This window comes from Amblyraja radiata, chromosome 16 (genome assembly GCF_010909765.2).
Source record: "Amblyraja radiata isolate CabotCenter1 chromosome 16, sAmbRad1.1.pri, whole genome shotgun sequence".
In the NCBI taxonomy this organism is placed as follows: Eukaryota; Metazoa; Chordata; class Chondrichthyes; order Rajiformes; family Rajidae; genus Amblyraja; species Amblyraja radiata.
In genome coordinates, this window is record NC_045971.1 from 50,674,555 (window position 1) to 50,696,255 (window position 21,701).

At 51.3% G+C, this 21,701-nt stretch overlaps 1 protein-coding gene and 1 pseudogene across 1 annotated transcript in view; both read left to right on the forward strand.

Moving 5' to 3' along the window:
* Window positions 1-21,701, forward strand: part of LOC116982309 — a 999,615-nt pseudogene that overhangs the window by 335,858 nt on the left and 642,056 nt on the right.
* LOC116981706 (zinc finger protein 271-like) overlaps window positions 8,452-21,701 on the forward strand; it is a 162,678-nt gene continuing 149,428 nt past the window's right edge. The window contains exons 1-4 of the mRNA XM_033034759.1: window positions 8,452-8,582; window positions 8,795-8,885; window positions 16,534-17,634; window positions 17,729-17,887. Coding sequence (XP_032890650.1) covers window positions 8,452-8,582; window positions 8,795-8,885; window positions 16,534-17,634; window positions 17,729-17,887 — 1,482 coding nt within the window. The remainder of the gene's footprint in view (window positions 8,583-8,794; window positions 8,886-16,533; window positions 17,635-17,728; window positions 17,888-21,701) is intronic.

Consider the following 21,701-nt stretch of genomic DNA (forward strand, 5'->3'; position numbering starts at 1 on the left):
GGGAAGTGGGGCAGAGGAGAAGGAGAGTTGCTGCCTTACAGCAAAATGCAGGTTCGATTCCGACTATGGTGATTAAAGGCAAAGATAGATACAGAACAATGGAGACGCACTGTATCCCCTCTCTACCCCCTCCCTATCAACCCCTCTCCTACTACTTTCCCCCCTCTCCTCTCTTCCCCCTTCTCTCCCTACCCTGCTTCTCTTTACCTGCCCCTCCTCTCCCCTTCCCCCATTCTCCTCTCCACCTCTTCTCCTCTCCCACTTTTCCTCTTCCCCCCCTCACCACTTCTCCTCACCCCTCCCCCCTACTGCCCTCCCCTCCCCTTCTCCTCTGCCCCACTTCCCCTCCCCCCCTCCTGTACCCCCCATTCTCCTCTCCCCCTTCTCCTCCCCCTTCTCCTCTCCCCTCCCTCCTTCTCCTCACCACTTCTCCTCTTCCCCTCCCCACTTTTCCTCTCCCCTATCCCCCTCCTCCTCTCCCCCCTTCTCCTCTCCCTCTCCTCCTCTCCCGCTCCCCCGCCTCCTCTCACCCTCCTCCTCTCCCCCTACCCCCCTCCTCCTCTCCCTCTCCTCCTCTCCCGCTCCCCCCTCCTCTCCCCTTCTCCTCCTTCCCCCTCTCCCCTACCCCTTCTCCTCTACCACCTCCCCCTTCCCGCCCCTCCTCCTCTCCCCACTTCTCCCCCTCCCCTTTCTCCTCTATCCCCTACCCACCTCCTCCTCTCCCCCCTCCTCCTCTCCCTCTCCTCCTCTCCCCCTTCTCCTCCCGCCCCTTCTCCCCCTCCCGCCCCTTCTCCCCCTCCTCCTCCCAGCCCTTCTCCCCCTCTCCCCGCTCCCTCCTCAGCGCGAGAGGCCCCGCCTCCCCAAGCATGCGCGCGCAGTCGCAAGGTGCTCTCTCCCGTCCAGCGCCAACTGCCGACGCTCGCTCGCGCCCCCCACGATCGCCCCCAACTGTATTACACTCGCTCCCAGGCCCCACAACTGTATTACACTCGCTCCCGGGCCCCACAACAGTATTACACTCGCTCCCGGGCCCCACAACTGTATTACACTCGCTCCCAGGCCCCCCAACTGCATTACACTTGCTCCCGGGCCCCCCAACTGTATTACACTCGCTCCCGGGCCCCACAACTGTATTACACTCGCTCCCGGGCCCCACAACTGTATTACACTCGCTCCCGGGCCCCACAACTGTATTACACTCGCTCCCGGGCCCCCCAACTGTATTACACTCGCTCCCGGGCCCCCCAACTGTATTACACTCGCTCCCGGGCCCCACCACTGTATTACACTCGCTCCCGGGCCCCACAACTGTATTACACTCGCTACTGGGCCCCATAACTGTATTACACTCGCTCCCGGGCGGATAAATTGTATTACACTGGCTCCCGGGCCCCACAACTGTATTACACGCGCTCCCGGGCCCCACAACTGTATTGCACTCGCTCCCGGGCCCCACAACTGTATTACACTCGCTCCCGGGCCCCACAACTGTATTGCACTCGCTCCCGGGCCCCACAACTGTATTACACTCGCTCCCGGGCCCCACAACTGTATTACACTCGCTCCCGGGCCCCACAACTGTATTACACTCGCTCCCGGGCCCCACAACTGTATTACACTCGCTCCCGGGCCCCACAACTGTATTACACTCGCTCCCGGGCCCCACAACTGTATTACACTCGCTCCCGGGCGGATAAACTGTATTACACTCGCTCCCGGGCCCCACAACTGTCAATCCCCCCACAACCAAAGACTATGGAGCAGCCCTGCTCTATAATCTTTTCCCACAACTGTCGTCGCTCCCCCGCACGCCCCCCCCCCCCCCCCCACAACGGTGTTACACTCGCTCCCGGGCGGCTCCAGCTTTCGACGCCCCCACCGACCCAACGCTCCAGCCCGTTAACCTCCCGCCTCATCCTCCCCTCCCCCCCCCGCCATCGTCGTCCGTTAACCTCCCGCCCCCACATTTCTCCCCTCCCCCCCCTCTTTCCCCCTCCTCTACCCTCCCCCCACTAACCGTTGATCACCGCTGTTAACCGCTCCTAAGCTGACAGCTGCAGGCGATGGTAAAGCGGTAAAAGCATGAATTTAAACTAGCAGCCAAGTTGCTGCTGCATTGACACCGTGTGCCCGCTCTCCCCCTCTCTCCACCCGGGATCCGAGCGCATGTGTGTGGCCAGAGCGCGGGGCCGCGACCAACTGTCAACGCGCTCCCGCTCCCTCAGCCGTTGACGCCCGTTATTTCCCGCGTTTCCAGAAGGTTCTTCACCAACGGCCGTTCATTCGGGCTTCGCTTCTCCACAGCGACGTTCACATTCCCATCATTATTTTGATTTAAACCATTTTAAAAAGGTCAACGCTTTTCTTTTTTTTCCAAACGTAGGCGACTTTTTCAATATTTATTTATATTTGAATAATTCTTTTTAATAAGATTATTGCATAAATGTTTCGAAACTTCGCGCTTATTTGATTCGCTGATTAGACTGAAATTGCTTTTCTTTAATTTACATGAAACAATTAATTTTTACAAAATTGCTTATTTGTGAATTTTAACATCCCCACTGCTCTCTCCTCATTTCTTTTTCAAACTTAGCCATTAAGATGGAACCGAATGTCCAGAGTTTTCGACATTTTTGATGATTGTTCCTCAGTTCATCAATGGATGTTTAACACAGCAATCACACCAATCAATTAATCAATCAATCAAAACATTATTGTCATTGAGAAATACATCAATAAATGCAAGTGAACGAAATTTCGTTGCATCTGGCTCCCCGTGCAACATAAAATAGCAAAAGGATAAAATGGATAAAAAGATAAAATGGGTAAAAAGATAAAATAGATAATAGTGGCAGCACATTACATGGCATTCAAGAGTCTGAAGAAGGGTTTCGGCCCGAAACGTCGCCTATTTCCTTCGCTCCATAGATGCTGCTGCACCCGCTGAGTTCCTCCAGCAATTTTGTGTGCATTCAAGAGTCTGATGGCTCGGAGGAAGAAGCTGTTGCATAACCTAGCCGTTCTGCTCCTTATAGTACGATATATTTTGCCCGAGGGCAGCAGAGTGAGCAGTCCATGATGGAGATGTGTGGGGACCTTTATAATACTGTTGGCCTTAGACAAGCAACGTTTGCACGCAATGTCCCCGATTGAAGGAAGAGAAGTCCCAATTATTTTTTTTTCTGCACACAAAAGTTTAAAATGCTGCCTCAGAAAAAGCTTCAAGGACACATCAAGTGACAAGTAAAATCTTGCCTGTTGCATTTGCTTTTTGGATAGAAAGTTGTTGGTGCTGTTATCATGCTGCCTGACAAACCTTGCAGGTGGATTATTTGTTGCAAGATATACAACCACAGGCCTGTACATCTACGGCATATGTATCAGTTCCAGTTCAATTATCGAGTCAATTATTGAGTAAAGGATGATTGCCAAGATATTGATGTTTGATGATTTGGTGCCGGTTATGACATTGAGTATCAAGGTTATGTGGTTATATATTCTGCCTTGTGGGAAATTATCTTTACTTGTCTGTTGTTTGACATGAGTGTTACTTTCCACTTTGGCCTATTGATGAGTTATTTTGTATGTAAGCATTGACTGCATTTTCTCAGGATTGCAGTGGATTTGAAAATTCTGTAACCATCAGTGATTATCAACTTTGGATCTTAAGATGGATGAAAGGTCAGTATTTGAAAATATTTGGGCCCAGTGCAGTGTTTTTTTTTAATCCTTGATACATATGTACTTCCGTTTTATCAGAATGCCCTAGTACCATGCAGTTCAAATGCTGCCTTTTTGTCTACAGCTGTCACTGTCACCTCATTTCTCCATCGCAGATATTTAGACTCAACGTCTTTGGGATTTGCGAGAAATAAAGCAAAGACAGCATGGAACAAGCAACACAACAAGAAGTTGACAGAAAAAACCTAAATACGTATACAATAGCAAATCTCTATTTATATGTTGTTGAATTGATAGATAATTCCTGCATCCGCCCATCTGTGACTGTGATGTCCCTGTAGATGTCAACTCTCTGTGCTCAGCCCCTTCCCTATTCCCACTTCCGTGTGAACATCATTTCTTGCACTGTCAGGGCATCATATGTATGTCACAGAAGGCTCACAAACCTTTTTGTTCCTTTGAAGTAGAGGCCACTGAATCACCTCCCCAGTTACCACCTTCAGCCATGATGAAGACAGGCTTTCACAAACTCTGTAGCTCTGGAATAAACATTAACAGAACAATCAGGTGACAATTGAATGTGAAAGACGACATTGTCTTGCAAACCAACAAACAGGATTACAGTGCAGCGGAGATGTGAAAAACACCCCATCCAAACAATAGACAATAGACAATATGTGCAAGAGTAGGCCATTCAGCCCTTCGAGCCAGCACCGCCATTCCAATAGGCAATATGTGCAAGAGTAGGCCATTCAGCCCTTCGAGCCAGCACCGCCATTCAATGTGATCATGGCTGATCATCCACAACCAGCTCGGCCGACCGGAAGCACAAACAGACGGCAGCGCGTACGAAAGCACTGCCGGGGACGCAGAGGTGGGTTACAGGTCAGGTTAGAGCTAGCCCCACACAGGCTAGCAATTCCTAGCCTTTTCCTCGCCAACGTGCGCTCACTGGCAAACAAAATGGACGAACTCCGGCTAAGGATCACCTCCCACAACTGGATCCAAGACTGCAACATCCGGTTCTTCACGGAAACTTGGCTCAACATCGACGTTCCTGAAAACGCCATCCAGTTAACAGGGCGTCATTTACTCCGAGCGGGCAGGACAACAGACTCCGGTAAGACCTAGAGTTGGGGGTCTGTGCATTTATGTAAATAAAGCATGGTGCATGGACTCCACCATCATCGAGAGTCACTGCTCAGCTAACCTTGAGTTCCTCTTGGTTAGATGCAGACCGTTCTATCTGCCCAGAGAGTTCACCTCCACTGTTGTGACTGCAGTCTATATCCCTCCTGATGCCAATGCCAAGCTTGCAATGAAAGAGCTGCATACTGCCATTAGCAAACAACAGACTCACAACCCCGAGGCAGCCTTCATTGTTGCGGGTGACTTCAATCACTCCAACCTGAAGACTGTACTCCCCAAATTCCACCAACATGTCTCCTTCGCCACTAGAGTAGACAAGACACTGGACAAAGTCCACACTAACATGGCTGAAGCTTACAAAGCAGTCCCCCTCCCCCACCTTGGACAGTCTGATCATCTCTCATTGTTCCTGCTCCCAAAGTACTCCCCACTCATCAGATGTGTTAAACCCACTGTGAGGACAGTTAAAGTTTGGTCAGAGGAGGCGGACTCCACACTTCAGCAGCGTTTTGGAAACACTGACTCGAAGGCGTTTGCAGCTCAGGCCACCATTGACTCCCAGACGGACATTGATTCCTACATATCCTCTGTTCTGGACATTATAAACTCCACCATCAATAGTGTCAACTCCCTCACACGGGTGACCATATTCCCGAATCAGAAGCAATGTACTGCTAAGGGCACGTGACACCGCTTTCAGGTCAGGCGATGCTCGAGCCTACAGTTCATCCAGGGCTAACCTGAAGAGGGGCCCTCACCAACCCCTCACACTCACCCCCATCGATGTGTATGCGGCACTGAGTAGGATTAATGCAAGTAAGGCTGCTGGCCCTGACGGCATCCCCGGGCGCGTCCTCAGGGCCTGTGCTGCGCAGCTGACAGACGTCTGGACTGACATCTTCAACCTGTCACGTGCCCAAGCAGTTGTCCCCACATGCCTTAAAACCACCTCCACCTCCATTCATGGTGCCAAAACACTCCACTGCGGCAAGCCTCAACGACTTCCGCCCAGTTGCACTTACTCTCATCATCACCAAGTGCTTCGAGAGGCTGGTCCTGGCACACCTCAAAGGCTGCCTACCCCCCACATTGGATCCCTATCAGTTTGTCTACCGCAAGAACAGGAGTACGGAGGATACCATCTCAACGGCACTTCACTCCGCCCTCTCCCACCTCGACAACAGAGACACTTACGTAAGAATGCTGTTCATCGATTATAGCTCAGCATTCAACACCATTATCCCCTCAAAACTGATCACCAAACTCAATGACCTGGGCATCGACCCCTCCCTCTGCAACTGGATACTGGACTTTCTAACCAACAGACCCCAGTCTGGTAGGTTAGACAAGCACACCTCTTCAACCCTCACCCTGAATACCAGCGTTCCACAGGGCTGTGTGCTGAGCCCCCTCCTCTACTCCCTCTTCACCAACGACTGCACACCTGTACATGGCACTAACACCATCATCAATTATGCAGATGATACAACGGTGATTGGCCTCATCAGCAACGACGATGAGTCGGCCTATAGGGAGGAGGTCCAGCTCCTAGCACCATGGTGCGCTGACAACAACCTGGCCCTTAACTCCAAGAAGACCAAGGAGCTCATTGTAGACTTCAGAAGGTCTCGGGGCGGCACGCACACCCCCATCCATATTAACGGGACGGAGGTGGAACGTGTTTCCAGCTTCAGGTTCCTGGGGGTCAACATCTCTGATGACCTCTCTTGGACCCACAATACCTCAAATCTGGTCAAGCAGGCTCACCAGCGTCTCTTCTTCCTGAGGAGACTAAAGAAGGTCCATCTGTCTCCTCAGATTCTGGTGAACTTCTACCGCTGCACCATCGAGAGCATCCTTACCAACTGTATCACAGTCCGACCGGAAAGCACTGCAGAGGGCGGTGAAAATTGCCCAACGCATCACCAGTTCCTCACTCCCCTCCATTGAGTCTGTCCAAAGCAAGCGATGTCTGCGAAGGGCGCGCAGCATCGTCAAGGACTGCTCTCACCCCAACCACAGACTGTTTACCCTCCTCCCATCTGGGAGGGACTACAGGTCTCTCTGTTGCCGGACCAGCAGGTCCAGGAACAGCTTCTTCCCTGCGGCTGTTACATTACTTAACTCTGCACCTCGATGATTGCCAGTCACCCCCTCCCCCGGACAATCCTTCCCCCAGAAAAATTGCACTACTATGACTGTATGTACGTATATATATTTATTGCTCATTATTCTATGTTTGCTCTTCTGGGGAGATGCTAACTGCATTTTGTTGTCTCTGTACTGTACACTGCACAATGACAATAAAGTTTGAATCTGAATCTGGTGGCAGGAACACCAGGCACATTTACATTGGGTAGAGCTGGACAGTCATTGTTCCACCGTTCCTCAGAGTCAGAACCAAGCCTCCTCATAAACACACCGACCACCACCCCAGTCATAGATTCTGGCCCCTGGATCTGGACTCTTCACTCAGGGGAAAAAGCAGTAGACACGAGTGATAAATTCTCACATGTACTGACAATGGAACAAGTAAATATTTACCAGCAGCATAAAGTAACATAACATGCAGCAATTATCCAATCTGTGGACATTTTATTCAGCTCACCCCTCATTCCAAAAACACACGAAAGACCAGTCACTACACACGACAAACCTGCAACCAGTCTAATGAAATGTTATGTTATTTTCCTCATTTAGGTCAGGAGACCAAATGTTACCTTTACTCCAGGTGCGTCTGTACCAAGGCAGCATGATAATTGTATAAAAACATTCACACAATACAGCATTACTGCTGAATTGTCAGCTGGAGAGGATGGCCTCAAATATCACCACATCTGCCACCATGTTGTCACCCACACACACTGTCCCCACCTTCCTGAACCCTCTCCGCAACCTCTCCTGTGCCCTCTCTGCACCCTCCACGTCCCAACCCTGCACACCTGCACCCTCCACGCCCCAGCCCTGCCCACGGGCATCCTCTCTGCACTCTCTCCACTCTCCTGTGCCCTCTCTGCACCCCCCACATCCCAACCCTGCACACCTGCACCCTCCATGCCCCAGCCATGCCCACATAAACCCTCTCTGCACTCTCCTGAACCCTCTCTACATCCCCTCCACTCTCCTGAACCCTCTCTACATCCCCTCCATTCTCACGAACCCTCCACACCCCGTCAAATGGTGAAAATCGTGATTAAATTATATCACTGAAAGTTTCTTTGTCACCTTTTCCCAATTAACAATGATCTTTTCTACATTTTCCTTGATCCCTACCCCCTTTGATGTCTCGTTTAAACACATTACACTTCCTTATCTCTGTGTCTCCCTCCCCCCTGACTGAAGAAGGGTCTCAATCAGGAAGGTCACCCATTCCTTCTCTTCAGAGATGCTTCCTGTCCTGCTGAGTTACTCCAGCACATTACATGACAAATTACATTAATATTTGCTTCCATCTGAGCTTTTATTGCCACCTTCCAAGGTCGAGCAGGTGATGAATGTCAGTTTCCATTAATTAAATATTATCCATGTATGGGATGCATTGGATGTGATGTGTTGCTGTGGTCGGGGGTGGGGATTGAACCTGCCGCACTGGGCGGTGATGCGCTGATTGGCGCCGCCCCCATGCGCTGTCAATCACCGGGCAGCTTCGTCATCGCTCTCCTGAGGCGAGCCCTTTGCGCGTGCGCGTCACGCAGGCGCGGAGACGGTTTGACGGCCGCGCGCGCCGCCACCGGTCACCTGACCCTCCAACCGTCAGCGCACGCTGCGCCCGCCCCTCTGTTCCCCTCCTCCTCCCCTCCCCCCCCCTCCTCCTCCATCCCACCCTCACTGCACCAAACAACAACAACAAAATACCCGGAACCAATATGCGGCGATTCGCCCTCCACCTGGAAGCCTAAGACCCGCCGTCCCGCTGTGCCAGCGCCGGTGCGCCGCCCTAAAGCGTCCCCTCTCCCTCCGGAAGCGCCCTTGTGGACAAGCGGTTCGCCAGCCAGTGGTGCGCAAAGATATCTGCTATAAGATCTTTGGTGGTGCGGGAATGCTGTGACGAGCAGGTAAGGGCAAAGTATATAGAGGAGCTCCTCTAGTATCTTTGGGTAAGGGTTACAGCGCTCCCATGCAACGGGGGAGGCAGCAATGCAGCCAGTGATGCATGCATTCCCTTGAATGCAGCCGGGGGAGCATGCATAGGGGCTGGCAGGCGGTTCCCCACACTTTATAACTAACCATGAATTCACACTTAATGTGGCCCTGCAGGCCGGTTTCTGTCTCATTTCCAAACCATTTGCCCCAATAACTCCCCCAAAGTCACCAAGCCGACCTTGCGGGGCAACGGCGTGGATGTGGGGAGTCCAGAGCGTCCGGAAAACGCCCTTCGGCCCATTTCACTCCTGCTAGCCCACACATGGCATTGTCTGAATTGGACCCTGAATTTGTAGTCAGCAGGGCAGTACTCTGCATATCGCTAACTTACCGATCCCACTCCGCCTTGCAACCATGGCTGACCTATTTCCCCCTCTCTCTGTGCCTCTCTCTCCCCCTCTCTCTCTCCCCCCTGTCCCTCTCACCCTTCTCTCTCTCTCTCCCCCACTTCTCTCCCTCCCTCTGCCTCTCTCTCTCCCTTTCTCTGCCTCTCTCTCCCCCTCTCTGCCTCTTTCTCCCTCTCTCTGCCTCTCTCTCTCCCTGCCTTCCTCCCCCTCTCTGCCTCTCCATCTCCTCCTCACTGCCTCTCTCTCCCTCCCTCTTTGCTTCTCTCTCTCTCCCTCTCTCCCCTTCTCCCCCCTCTCTCTCTCCCCCTCTCTCTCCCCCCCTCTCTCTCTCCCTCTCTCTCTCTCTCTCTCCCTCCATCCTTAGTGAGATCACACTGGGAATATTGTGTGCAGTTTTTGCCTGTTGGCCTTCATAACAAGAGGAGTTGAGGAGTAAAGAGGTCCTTCTGCAGTTGTACGGGGCCCTGGTGAGAACACACCTGGAGTATTGTGTGCAGTTTTGGTCTCCTAATTTGAGGAAGGACATTCTTGCTATTGAGGGAGCCCAGCGTAGGTTCACCAGGTTAATTCCCGGGATGGCGGGACTGTCATATGCTGAGAGAATGGAGCAGCTGGGCTTGTGCACTGGAATTTAGAAGGATGAGAGGGTATCTTATTGAAACATATAAGATTATTAAGGGTTTGGACATGCTAGAGGCAGGAATCATGTTCCCGATGTTGGGTGGAATCCAGAACCAGGGGCCACAGTTTAAGAATAAGTGGTCGGCCATTTAGGACTGATATGAGGAGAACCTTTTCCACCCAGAGGTTATGAATTTGTGGCCATTTGGGACTGAGATGAGGAGAAACTTTTCCATCCAGAGAGTTGTGAATCTGTGGGATTTTCAGCCTCAGGGGCCGGTTCTCTGGATGCTTTCAAGAGATCCGGTTCTCTGCATGCTTTCAAGAGGACTCTTAAAGATAGCGGTCAGGGGATATGGGGAGAAGGCAGGAACGGGGTACTGATTGGGGAAGATCAGCCATGATCACATTGAATGACGGTGCTGACTCGAAGGGCTGAATGGCCTACTCCTGCACCTGTTGTCTATTATCCAGTGAAGGTGATTTCACTTGTTGTTAGACAAAAATGCTGGAGAAACTCAGCGTGTGAGACAGCATCTATGGAACGAAGGAAATGGTTCTTGAGTCTGAAGAAGGGTCTCGACCAGAATCGTCACTTATTCCTTCGCTCCGTAGATACTGCCTCACCTGCTGAGTTACTCCAGCATTTTGTGTCTACCTTCAATTTTCGAGAGAGAGAGAGGAGAGGGAGAGAGAAAGATAGAGGCGAGGAGAGGGGAGAGGGATGAATTTTAAAGGAATTGCAGTTTTCACTTTCGAAGCAGATTTGCAAGTTTGACCCAGCATCTGAAGATGGGGCTCGACCCGAAACGTTGCCTATTTCCTTCGCTCCATAGATGCTGCCTCACCCGCTGAGTTTCTCCAGCATTTGTGTCTACCACCTATTAAATTCAATCGTTAGTTAACTTCAGAGTGGTGGCATTCTTGCGTGCGCGCGTGGAGGGCGTGCGTATGTGTGGGCACACAATACTCCAGGTGTGGTCTTACCAGGGCCCTGTACAACTGTAGAAGGACCCGTTTGCTCCTACACTCAACTCCTCTTGTTATGAAGGCCAACATGCCCAAACTGCACACAATACTCCAGGTGTGGTCTCACCAGGGCCCTGTACAACTGCAGAAGGACCTCTTTGCTCCTATACTCAACTCTTTCTCTGTTTTCTTTAGTGTCCTTTCCAAATAAAATGAAAACATCTTTTACACTTTGTGGACAACTTGATGTTTGAATTATGTTCTTCAATCAGTTTAGTCCAGTTAGTCTAGAGATACAGCGCAGAAACAGGCCCTTCGGCCCACTGAGTCCGTGCCGGCCAGCAATCGCCCGTTCACACACTAGTTTAATTTGGAGATACAGCGCAGAAACAGGCCCTTCGGCCCACCGAGTCCGTGCCGGCCAGCAATCGCCCGTTCACACACTAGTTTAGTTTAGAGAGACAGCACGAAATCAGGCCCTTTGGCCCAACGTGTCCTTGCCGACCAGCGATCCACGGACACTAACACACACACACACACACACGTCAATTAACCTACAAACCTGCACGTCTTTGAATTGTGGGAGGAAAACGGAGTGCCCGGAGAAAACCCACGCAGGTGACGGGGAGAGAACGTGCAAACTCCGCACAGACAGCGCCCGTGGTCAGGATCGAACCGCGGTCTCTGGTGCCGTGAGGCGTCAACTCTACCGCTGGGCCACCGTGACGACCAGAGAGGGAGGGAGAAGTGAATACTTCTCTCTCCCTCGTCCCTCATCCCTCTCTCCCTCCCTCTCTCCCTCTATCTCTCCCTCTATCTCTCCAAAACGTTCTAAAAAGTTTCTCAAAATTTTTCCCCCGTTGTCGGGGTCTGAAGAAGACCGCTATAGACGGCACTATGTACAGCCCCCGCCCGCCCGCGGAGATGATCCGCGGCTCCGTATTCGCGAATCGGCCGCTTATTAATTGAGACGGCGGCTTCACTTTACCGCGAGTGCGTATGTCCGGTCGGAGCACTTTTTCCCGTTAAGTTTTCGCAGGCAGCTCCGAGATTAGCTGTTAAAGACTTATTACTCTACAACAAGCTGGCATTAGTGACAATGTTTAATTTACTGTGTTTTGGATACATTTAGTTTAGGCCCTCAATTTCATGAATGAATAAAGTAAGTGAATAAATGAAGTGAGTGAATGAATGAATGAATTTATTCACATTATAAAAGGGTGCAATTAAATTAATTAAACTCCATACAGATAGATTTTCATAAATTCAGACGTTAGATCTTACCTTTTAGTTAGAGTTGGTCCCTGGCTGTGTAAATCTTTGTGTTCCAGGACCTCAGCAGGGACTTTGCTTTCAAGGCTTTCTTGCACTTTAATCCACTTCGCAGCACTTTCTTCAGCCTTTTTAATGCTTTTCCCACTAAATACAATTACCTGCTGCATGTTTCCACGACATTTATTCCACAGAACAACAAATCTGAATCTCCAGTAAAACAGGCATCTGTGAAGCCCCCTTAGCCATGTTGTGTGCTAGCCTGAAACAACTGGCAGACAACTCAATGTTAAACGTGCTTTGATTGGACTAAAAATTACCTGAAAATTTTCCGTTTTTTCTCTAATTTAATAAAAATGTGCAAGTCTTCTTCATATCGAGTTTCAGGGGTGATTTATATAAAAATTTTTACACAATAAGTGAAAATCTCATGTAGTTTGGTGACTTGGGTCACGAAACTGCAGAATAAAGCTCATCGGCCCACAGCCTACCCTGACTGATTCTGTGTCTCGACCAGGAAGGTCACCCATTCCTTCTCTCCAGAGATACTGCCTGTCCTGCTGAGTTACTCCAGCACTTTACGTGGCAAATTACATTAATATTTGCTTCCATCTGAGCTTTTATTGCCACCTTCCAAGGTCGAGCAGGTGATGAATGTCAGTTTCCATTAATTAAATATCCATGTATGGGATGCATTGGATGCGATGTGTTGCTGTGGTCGGGAGTGGGGATTGAACCTGCCGCACTGGGCGGTGATGCGCTGATTGGCCCCGCCCCCATGCGCTGTCAATCACCGGGCAGCTTCGTCATCGCTCTCCTGAGGCGCGCCCTTTGCGCGTGCCCTTCACGCAGACGCGGAGACGGTTTGACGGCCGCGCGCGCCGCCACCGGTCACCTGACCCTCCAACCGTCAGCGATCGCTGCGCCCGCCCCTCTGTTCCCATTGGCTACCGGCGGTGTCCCTCACTGGTCTCAGCCAATAGTGGAGGCGGAGACACAGAGGGGGCGGGAACAATCCGGCGCATGCGTGTTGATGACAGATCTATATATCTCTGTTATTTAATGCAGAATATCAACATATTGACTCTTTGTACTGAGAATTGTATTAAAGTCTGCCCGAACTTTCACTATAGTTCAGATCTTAGAGCTGGGGGCTCCCCTTTGTCTCAGGCACAGTCGACGCCTCAATAGACAATAGGTGCAGATGTCAGTCCAGACGTCTGTCAGCTGCGCAGCACAGGCCCCGAGGACGCGCCCGGGGATGCCGTCAGGGCCAGCAGCCTTACTTGCATTAATCCTACTCAGTGCCGCGTACACATCGATGGGGTGAGTGTGAGGGGTTGGTGAGGGCCCCTCTTCAGGTTAGCCCTGGATGAACTGTAGGCTCGAGCATCGCCTGACCACCATCTTTCTCTCTTTCCCTCTCTCCCTCTTCCCCCTCTCTCATTTACCACCCCTCTCTTCCCCCATTCTCTCACACCCTCTCCACCCCTTCTCTCTCTTCCCTCTCACCCCTCTTCCCCCCATCTCCCACCTCACTCCCCTCTCTCTCCCCCCTCTCCCTCTTCTCTCTCTCCATTCACGCACCCTCTCTCTCTCTCCCTCTCTCCCCCTCACTCTCCCCTTCTCATACCTCTCTCTCTCCTTCCCACCTCACTCTCACCACTCTCTCTCCCTCTCCTCTCTTCCGCTCTCTCTCTCAACCCCCCTCTCTCTCTCTCCCCTCTGTCTCCACTCCCCCTCTTTCCCCTCCCTCTTTCTCTCTCCCCCCCTCTCTCCACTCTCTCCTTCACTTTCCCCCTCTCTACCGCTCTCTCTCTCTTTCTCTCTTTCTCTCTCTCTCTCTCTCTCTCCCCTCTCTCTATCTTGCTCCCCTCTCTCTCTCACCTCTCTCTTCCCCCTCTCTCTCCCCCATTTCTCCCTCCTACCTTACTCTCCCCTTGCTCTCTCTCCACTCTTTCTTTCTCCTCTGTCTCTCTCCTCTTTCTCTTTGCCCCACCATCTCTCTCTTTCCCCGTTTCTCTCTTTCCCTCTCTCCCTCGTCCCCCTCTCTCTTTTACCACCCCTTTTCCCCCATTCTCTCACACCCTCTCCACCCCTTCTCTCTCTCTCCCCTCTTTCTTCCCTCTCACCCCTCTTCCCCCCCCTCTCCCACCTCACTCTCACCCCTCTCTCCCCCCTCTCCCTCTTCTCTCTCTCCATTCACACCTCCTCTCACCCCTCTCTCACCTCTCTCTCTCCCCACTGTCTCCTTGCCCTCTCTCTCTCTCTCTCTCCACCTCCCTTTGAGAGTCAGTCCCTTCGGCACAGACACTCTCACGGCAGCTGTGCAACGCTTCCGACGTCTCCAGACGGCCCGGGACTCTTGCACTGCTCCGTGGCCGGAGCTGCAGCGAGCGACTCGCCAGCCCCGGCTCCCAGCATCTATTCCCGCCGCTGGTTCTGCTCCCATCCCTCCCTCAGCCCCGGCTCTCCAACACCCGCGGACCATGCAGTTTATCTGAGTTTTGAAATTTTCTTTGATCACAGAATTTCTCACCACAGAGCGTGAGAAATTTCTGGTCCGCATGAGGGCGTGAGAGTTTGTTCAAATGCGTGATTCTCACGCTCAAAGCATGAGAGTTGGCAGCCCTGGTGAGATAGAGAGAGGGAGAAAGAGAGACAGTTACCGAGAGAGAGAGACATAAGAGACAGAGAGAGAGAGGGAGTGACAGAGAGAGAGAAACAGAGAGACAGAGAGAGAGTGCTGGCGTAACTCAACGGGTCAGGCAGCATCTGTGGAGAAGATAGACACAAAGTGCTGGAGTAACTCAGCGGGTCAGGCAGCATCTGTGGAGAAGATAGATACAAAGTGCTGGAGTAACTCAGCGGGTCAGGCAGCATCTGTGGAGAGAATGAATGGGTGACGTTTTGGGACGAGACCCTTGTTTGGTTTAGTCCGCGCTGACCAGCGATCACCCCGTACACTAGCACTATCTTACGCACATTAGGAACAATTTAACAATTTTTCGGAGGCCGAGTACAATACAATACAACAATACAATACAATTTATTGTCATTTGAGCCTCAGTGAGGCTCAAACGAAATTCTGTTTCCACAGCCATACAAACAAAGACAATTCCTAGACATACACACAATTTAGTTCACACAAACATCCATCACAGTGGACCCACTGTGATGGAAGGCAAAGTCTTTTCTCTCCCCTGTTCTCCATGTCTCTCCCGATGTCGAAGCCCCAGGCGGGCGATGATAAGTCCCACGGCCATTTTAGGCCGTGCCGGGCGATTTACGGCCCCGCTCCCAGTCTAGAAGTCTCGAAGTTGGAGCCCCCGGCGGGCGCTGGCATGTCCCACGGCCATGAAGCCGTGCCGGGCGATGTATGACCCCGCTCCGGGTCGTTCCAACCCTGCGACACGGGGTGGAGAAGTCGCGTTGCGGGAGCTCCGGGAAGCGGTCTCTCTCTCCCCCCGGACCCGTGAGCTCCCGATGTCCCAGTCCACCGGACCTGCGGCTGCGTTGCTGGAGCCTCCGAGCCCCAGGAGTCGAGTCGCAGCAGCGAGTCACCACCGCTCCCCACGCTCCGAGGCCGGCCAGCCCCACGATGGTGAGTAGTCCGCAGCTCCGCAGTCTCCCGAGCCCCCGGGTCGTTCAGGTTGGAGGCCGCTCCACGGTGCTAGGCCCCAACGACAACGGAGACCCGACAGGGAAAAGGTCGGGTCTCCCGGACAGGGAAGAGATTCTAAACGGTTTCCCCCTGCCCCCGCCCCCCACATATACACATTTAAAACCAGTGTTAAAAAACACCAAAAACTACATTTAACTAGACAAAAAATAAAAAAAAGACAGACAGGCTGTAGGGGCCGCTGCAACGGGTGAGTCGCGCCGCCAATCTACAACCCTGAACGTCTTTGAAATGTTGGAGGAAACCGGAGCACACAAAGTAAAACCCCACGCAGGTCAAGGGGAGAACGTGCAAACTCTGCACAGACAGCACCCATAGTCAGGATCGTACCCGGGTCTCTGGCGGTGAGGCAGCAACTGTACCGCTGCATCACTGTGCCGCGCATAATTATATAAGTTTCCTCCGTCATAAACGCACCCAATATGTGCTAGTAATGTCCTGTTTGCCAGCTTGGTGACCCTCTGTGTTCCCCTCCTGCAGGGTTTAGGAGCCGTTGCTGTGGATGGAGAGACAGGGACGCGAGCGGCCATTAAAGGAGGCCAGGGTGCCGGTGAGACCTCCCCCCCCCCACCCCCAATCATCTGCTCGGTGTGCGGCTGAGCTTCGATGGAGGACCACGTGACGGGGCACAACAAGGAGAAGCTTTATGAGTGCGACGTGTGTGGCAAGGCCTGGCAGAGCCCGAGTCTCCTGGAGATCCACCAGCGGGTGCACACAGGAGAACGCCCCTTCGACTGCTCGGAGTGCGGCAAGAGCTTCTCCCGCTATGAAAACCTGCAGCGGCACAAGAGCGTGCACTCTGGCCAGAGGCCCTTCACCTGCTCCGACTGCGGCAAGAGCTTCAAGATTTTGAATAACCTGAAGAGACACCGACAACTGCACACGGGCGAGAAGCCCTATGGCTGCTCCACCTGCGGCAAGAGCTTTACCCAGTTGTATGGGCTGCAGGTGCACCAGCGGGTGCACAGCAGTGAGCTGCCCTTCACCTGCTCTGACTGCGGAAAAGGCTTCAAGTCGTCGCCAGACCTGAAGGTGCACAGGCTCCTGCACACTGGGGCGTGGCCCTATACCTGCAGCGAATGTGGCAAGGGCTTCACCCGCTTCAGAAACCTGCTGGGGCATCAACGCACCCACACTGGCGAGCGTCCCTACACCTGCACCCAGTGCGGTAAGGGCTTCACCCAGTCCACCAGCCTGCTGTCCCACCAGCGCACCCACACCGGGGAGCGGCCCTACACCTGCAGCGACTGCGGCAAGGGCTTCAGCCGCTCCGACACCCTGCTGTACCACCAGCGCACCCACACCGGCGAGCGCCCCTACACCTGCGCCCAGTGCGGCAAGGGCTTCTCTAAGTCCAGTCACCTGCTGTCCCACCAGCACACCCACACCGGCGAGCGCCCCCACACCTGCGCCCAGTGCGGCAAGGGCTTCACCCGCTCTACTGGCCTGCTGTCCCACCAGCGCACCCACACCGGCGAGCGTCCCTACACCTGCGCCCAGTGCGGCAAGGGCTTCACTCAGTCCAGCAGCCTGCTGGAGCACCAGCGCACCCACACCCGCGAGCGCCCCTTTACCTGCGTCCAGTGTGGCAAGGGCTTCACTCGCTCCTCCAAGCTGCTGTCCCACCAGCGGGTGCACGCCGGCGACCGTCCCGTCCCCAGCCCGGTGTGTGGAGAGCGCTTTGCCATGGCCTCCCGCACCCTGTCTCACCAGCGCGTGCACACCAGTGGCCAGCCCTACGACTGCCCGTACTGCGGTGAGGAGTTTGACAGCTCGTGGGGGTTGCGGCAGCACCGGAGGACCCACGCCGGCAAGCAGCTGCTCCCACTGTGACAAGAGAGCACGGGGGCTGCAGGAGCACCAGCGGTTACACACCGGAGAGAGACCCTTTGTGTGCGCTGAATGTGGCAAGGGCTTCACCCGGCTTGACCACCTGCTGGAGCACCGGCGAGTCCACACCGGCCAGCGCCCCTTCACCTGCCCACTCTGCAGCAAGGCCTTTGCCCACTCCTCCAGCCTGCTGGCACACCACCATGTGGATAAGTGCTGTTTAGGTAGATACAAAATGCTGGAAGGTATGGGTAATGTTTCAGGGTCAAGACCCATCTTCAGTGCCGACCCGAAACATCACCCATTCCTTGTCTCCAGAGATGTTGCCTGTCCCGCTGAGTTACTCCAGCACTCTGAAATGTCACCTATACATGTTCTCCAGAGGTGCTGCCTGACCCGTTGAGTTACTTCAGCACTTTGTGTTAGTCATAGAGTGATACAGTGTGGAACCAGGCCCTTCGGCCCAACTTGCCCACACCAACCAACATGTCCCAGCTACACTAGTCCCACCTGCCTGTGTTTGGTCCATATCCCTCCAAACTTGTCCTATCCATGTAACTGTCTAACTCTTTCTTGGGATAGCCACAGCCTCAACTACCTAGTCTGACAATTTGTTCCATACTCCCACCACCATCTGTGTGAAAACGTTACCCCTCAGTTTCCTTTTAAATCTTTTCCCCTTCACCTTGAACCCGTGACCTCTGGTCCTCAATTCCTCCACTCTGGGCAAGAGATTCTGTGCATCTAACTAAATTGTATTTTTTGAAGAGGTTACTAGGGAAATTGACGAGGGTAAAGCAGTGGATGTTGTCTATATGGACTTTAGTAAGGCCCTTGACAAGGTTCCTCATGGAAGGTTGGTTAAGAAGGTTCAACTGTTGGGTATAAATGCAGGAGTAGCAAGATGGATAGGGGGTGTTGTGGATAATGAAGAGGTCTACAAAGTCTACAGAGTGATTTAGGCCATTTGGAAGAATGGGCTGAAAGATGGCAGATGGAGTTTAATGCTGATAAATGTGAGGTGCTACACCTTGGCAGGACAAATCAAAATAGGACGTACATGGTAAATGGTAGGGAATTGAAGAATGCAGTTGAACAGAGGGATCTGGGAATAACCGTGCATAGGTCCTTGAAGGTGGAATCTCATATAGATAGGGTGGTAAAGAAAGCTTTTGGTATGCTAGCCTTTATAAATCAGAGCATTGAGTATAGAAGCTGGGATGTAATGTTAAAATTGTACAAGGCATTGGTGAGACCAAATCTGGACTATGGTGTACAATTTTGGTCGCCCAATTATAGGAAGGATGTCAACAAAATAGAGAGAGTACAGAGGAGACTTACTAGAATGTTGCCTGGGTTTCAACAACTAAGTTACAGAGAAAGGTTGAATAACATATAACATATAACAATTACAGCACGGAAACAGGCCATCTCGGCCCTACAAGTCCGTGCCGAACAACTTTTTTCCCTTAGTCCCACCTGCCTGCACTCATACCATAACCCTCCATTCCCTTCTCATCCATATGCCTATCTAATTTATTTTTAAATGATACCAACGAACCTGCCGCCACCACTTCCACTGGAAGCTCATTCCACACCGCTACCACTCTCTGAGTAAAGAAGTTCTCCCTCATGTTACCCCTAAACTTCTGTCCCTTAATTCTGAAGTCATGTCCTCTTGTTTGAATCTTCCCTATTCTCAAAGGGAAAAGCTTGATCACATCAACTCTGTCTATCCCTCTCATCATTTTAAAGACCTCTATCAAGTCCCCCCTTAACCTTCTGCGCTCCAGAGAATAAAGACCTAACTTATTCAACCTATCTCTGTAACTTAGTTGTTGAAACCCAGGCAACATTCTAGTAAATCTCCTCTGTACTCTCTCTATTTTGTTGACATCCTTCCTATAATTGGGCGACCAAAATTGTACACCATACTCCAGATTTGGTCTCACCAATGCCTTGTACAATTTTAACATTACATCCCAGCTTCTATACTCAATGCTCTGATTTATAAAGGCTAGCATACCAAAAGCTTTCTTTACCACCCTATCTATATGAGATTCCACCTTCAAGGAACTATGCACGGTTATTCCCAGATCCCTCTGTTCAACTGTATTCTTCAATTCCTTACCATTTATCATGTACGTCCTATTTTGATTTGTCCTGCCAAGGTGTAACACCTCACATTTATCAGCATTAAACTCCACCTGCCATCTTTCAGCCCATTTTTCCAAATGGCCTAAATCGCTCTGTAGACTTTGGAAATCCTCTTCATTATCCACAACACCCCCTATCTTGGTATCATCTGCATACTTACTAATCCAATTTACCACCCCTTCATCCAGATCATTGATGTACATGACAAACAACAAAGGACCCAACACAGATCCCTGAGGCACCCCACTAGTCACCTGCCTCCAACCCGACAAACAGCCATCCACCATTACCCTCTGGCTTCTCCCATTCAGCCACTGCTGAATCCATCTTGTTATTCCTGCATTTATACCCAACAGTTTAACCTTCTTAACCAACCTTCCATGAGGAACCTTGTCAAAGGCCTTACTAAAGTCCATATAGACAACATCCACTGCTTTACCCTCGTCAATTTCCCTAGTAACCTCTTCAAAAAATTCAAGAAGATTAGTCAAGCATGACCTTCCAGGCACAAATCCATGTTGACTGTTCCTAATCAGACCCTGTTTATCCAGATGCTTATATATATTATCTCTAAGTATCTTTTCCATTAATTTGCCCACCACTGAAGTCAAACTAACAGGTCTATAATTGCTAGGTTTACTCTTAGAACCCTTTTTAAACAATGGAACAACATGCGCAGTACGCCAATCCTCGGGGACTATTCCTGTTTCTATGACATTTGAAATATTTTTTTCATAGCCCCGGCTATTTCTACACTAACTTCCCTCAATGTCCTAGGGAATATCCTGTCAGGACCTGGAGACTTATCCACTTTTATATTTTTCAAAAGTGTCAGTACTTCTTTTACTTATAAGTTAGGTCTTTATTCTCTGGAGCGCAGAAGGTTAAGGGGGGACTTGATAGAGGTCTTTAAAATGATGAGAGGGATAGACAGAGTTGATGTGGACAAGCTTTTCCCTTTGAGAATAGGGAAGATTCAAACAAGAGGACAAGAGTTCAGAATTAAGAGACAGAAGTTTAGGGGTAACATGAGGGGGAACTTCTTTACTCAGAGAGTGGTAGCGGTGTGGAATGAGCTTCCAGTGGAAGTGGTGGAGGCAGGTTCGTTGGTATCATTTAAAAATAAATTGGATAGGCATATGGATGAGAAGGGAATGGAGGGTTATGGTATGAGTGCAGGCAGGTGGGACTAAGGGAAAATAATTGTTCGGCACGGACTTGTAGGGCCGAGATGGCCTGTTTCCGTGCTGTAATTGTTATATGGTTATGGTTATAAATGTGAGGTTATCCACTTTGGTAGCAGAAACAGGAAGGCAGATTATTATCTAAATGGTGTCAAGTTGGGAAATGTGGAAGTACAACAGGATCTGGGGGCCCTTGTTCATCAGTGACTGAAAGTAAGCATGTAGGTACAGCAGGCAGTGAAGAAAGCTAATGGCATGTTGGTCTTCATAACAAGAGCAGTTGAGTTTAGGAGCAAAGAGATCCTTCTGCAGTTGTATAGGATCCTAGTGAGACCACACCTGGAGTATTGTGTACAGTTTGGGTCCCTTGATTTGAGGAAGGACATTCTTGCTATTGAGGGAGTGCAGCGTAGGTTTACAAGGTTAATTCCTGGGATGGGGAAGTCATATGCTGAGAGAATGGAGCGGCTGGGCTTGTGCACCCTGCAGTTTAGAAGGATGAGAGGGTATCACATTGAAACATATAGGATTATTAAGGGTTTAGACACGCTAGAGGCAGGAAACATGGTCCCGATGTTGGGGGAGTCCAGAACCAGGGGCCACAGTTTAAGAATAAGGAGGAAGCCATTTAGAACGAAGATGAGGAAACACTTTTTGTGAGTTGTG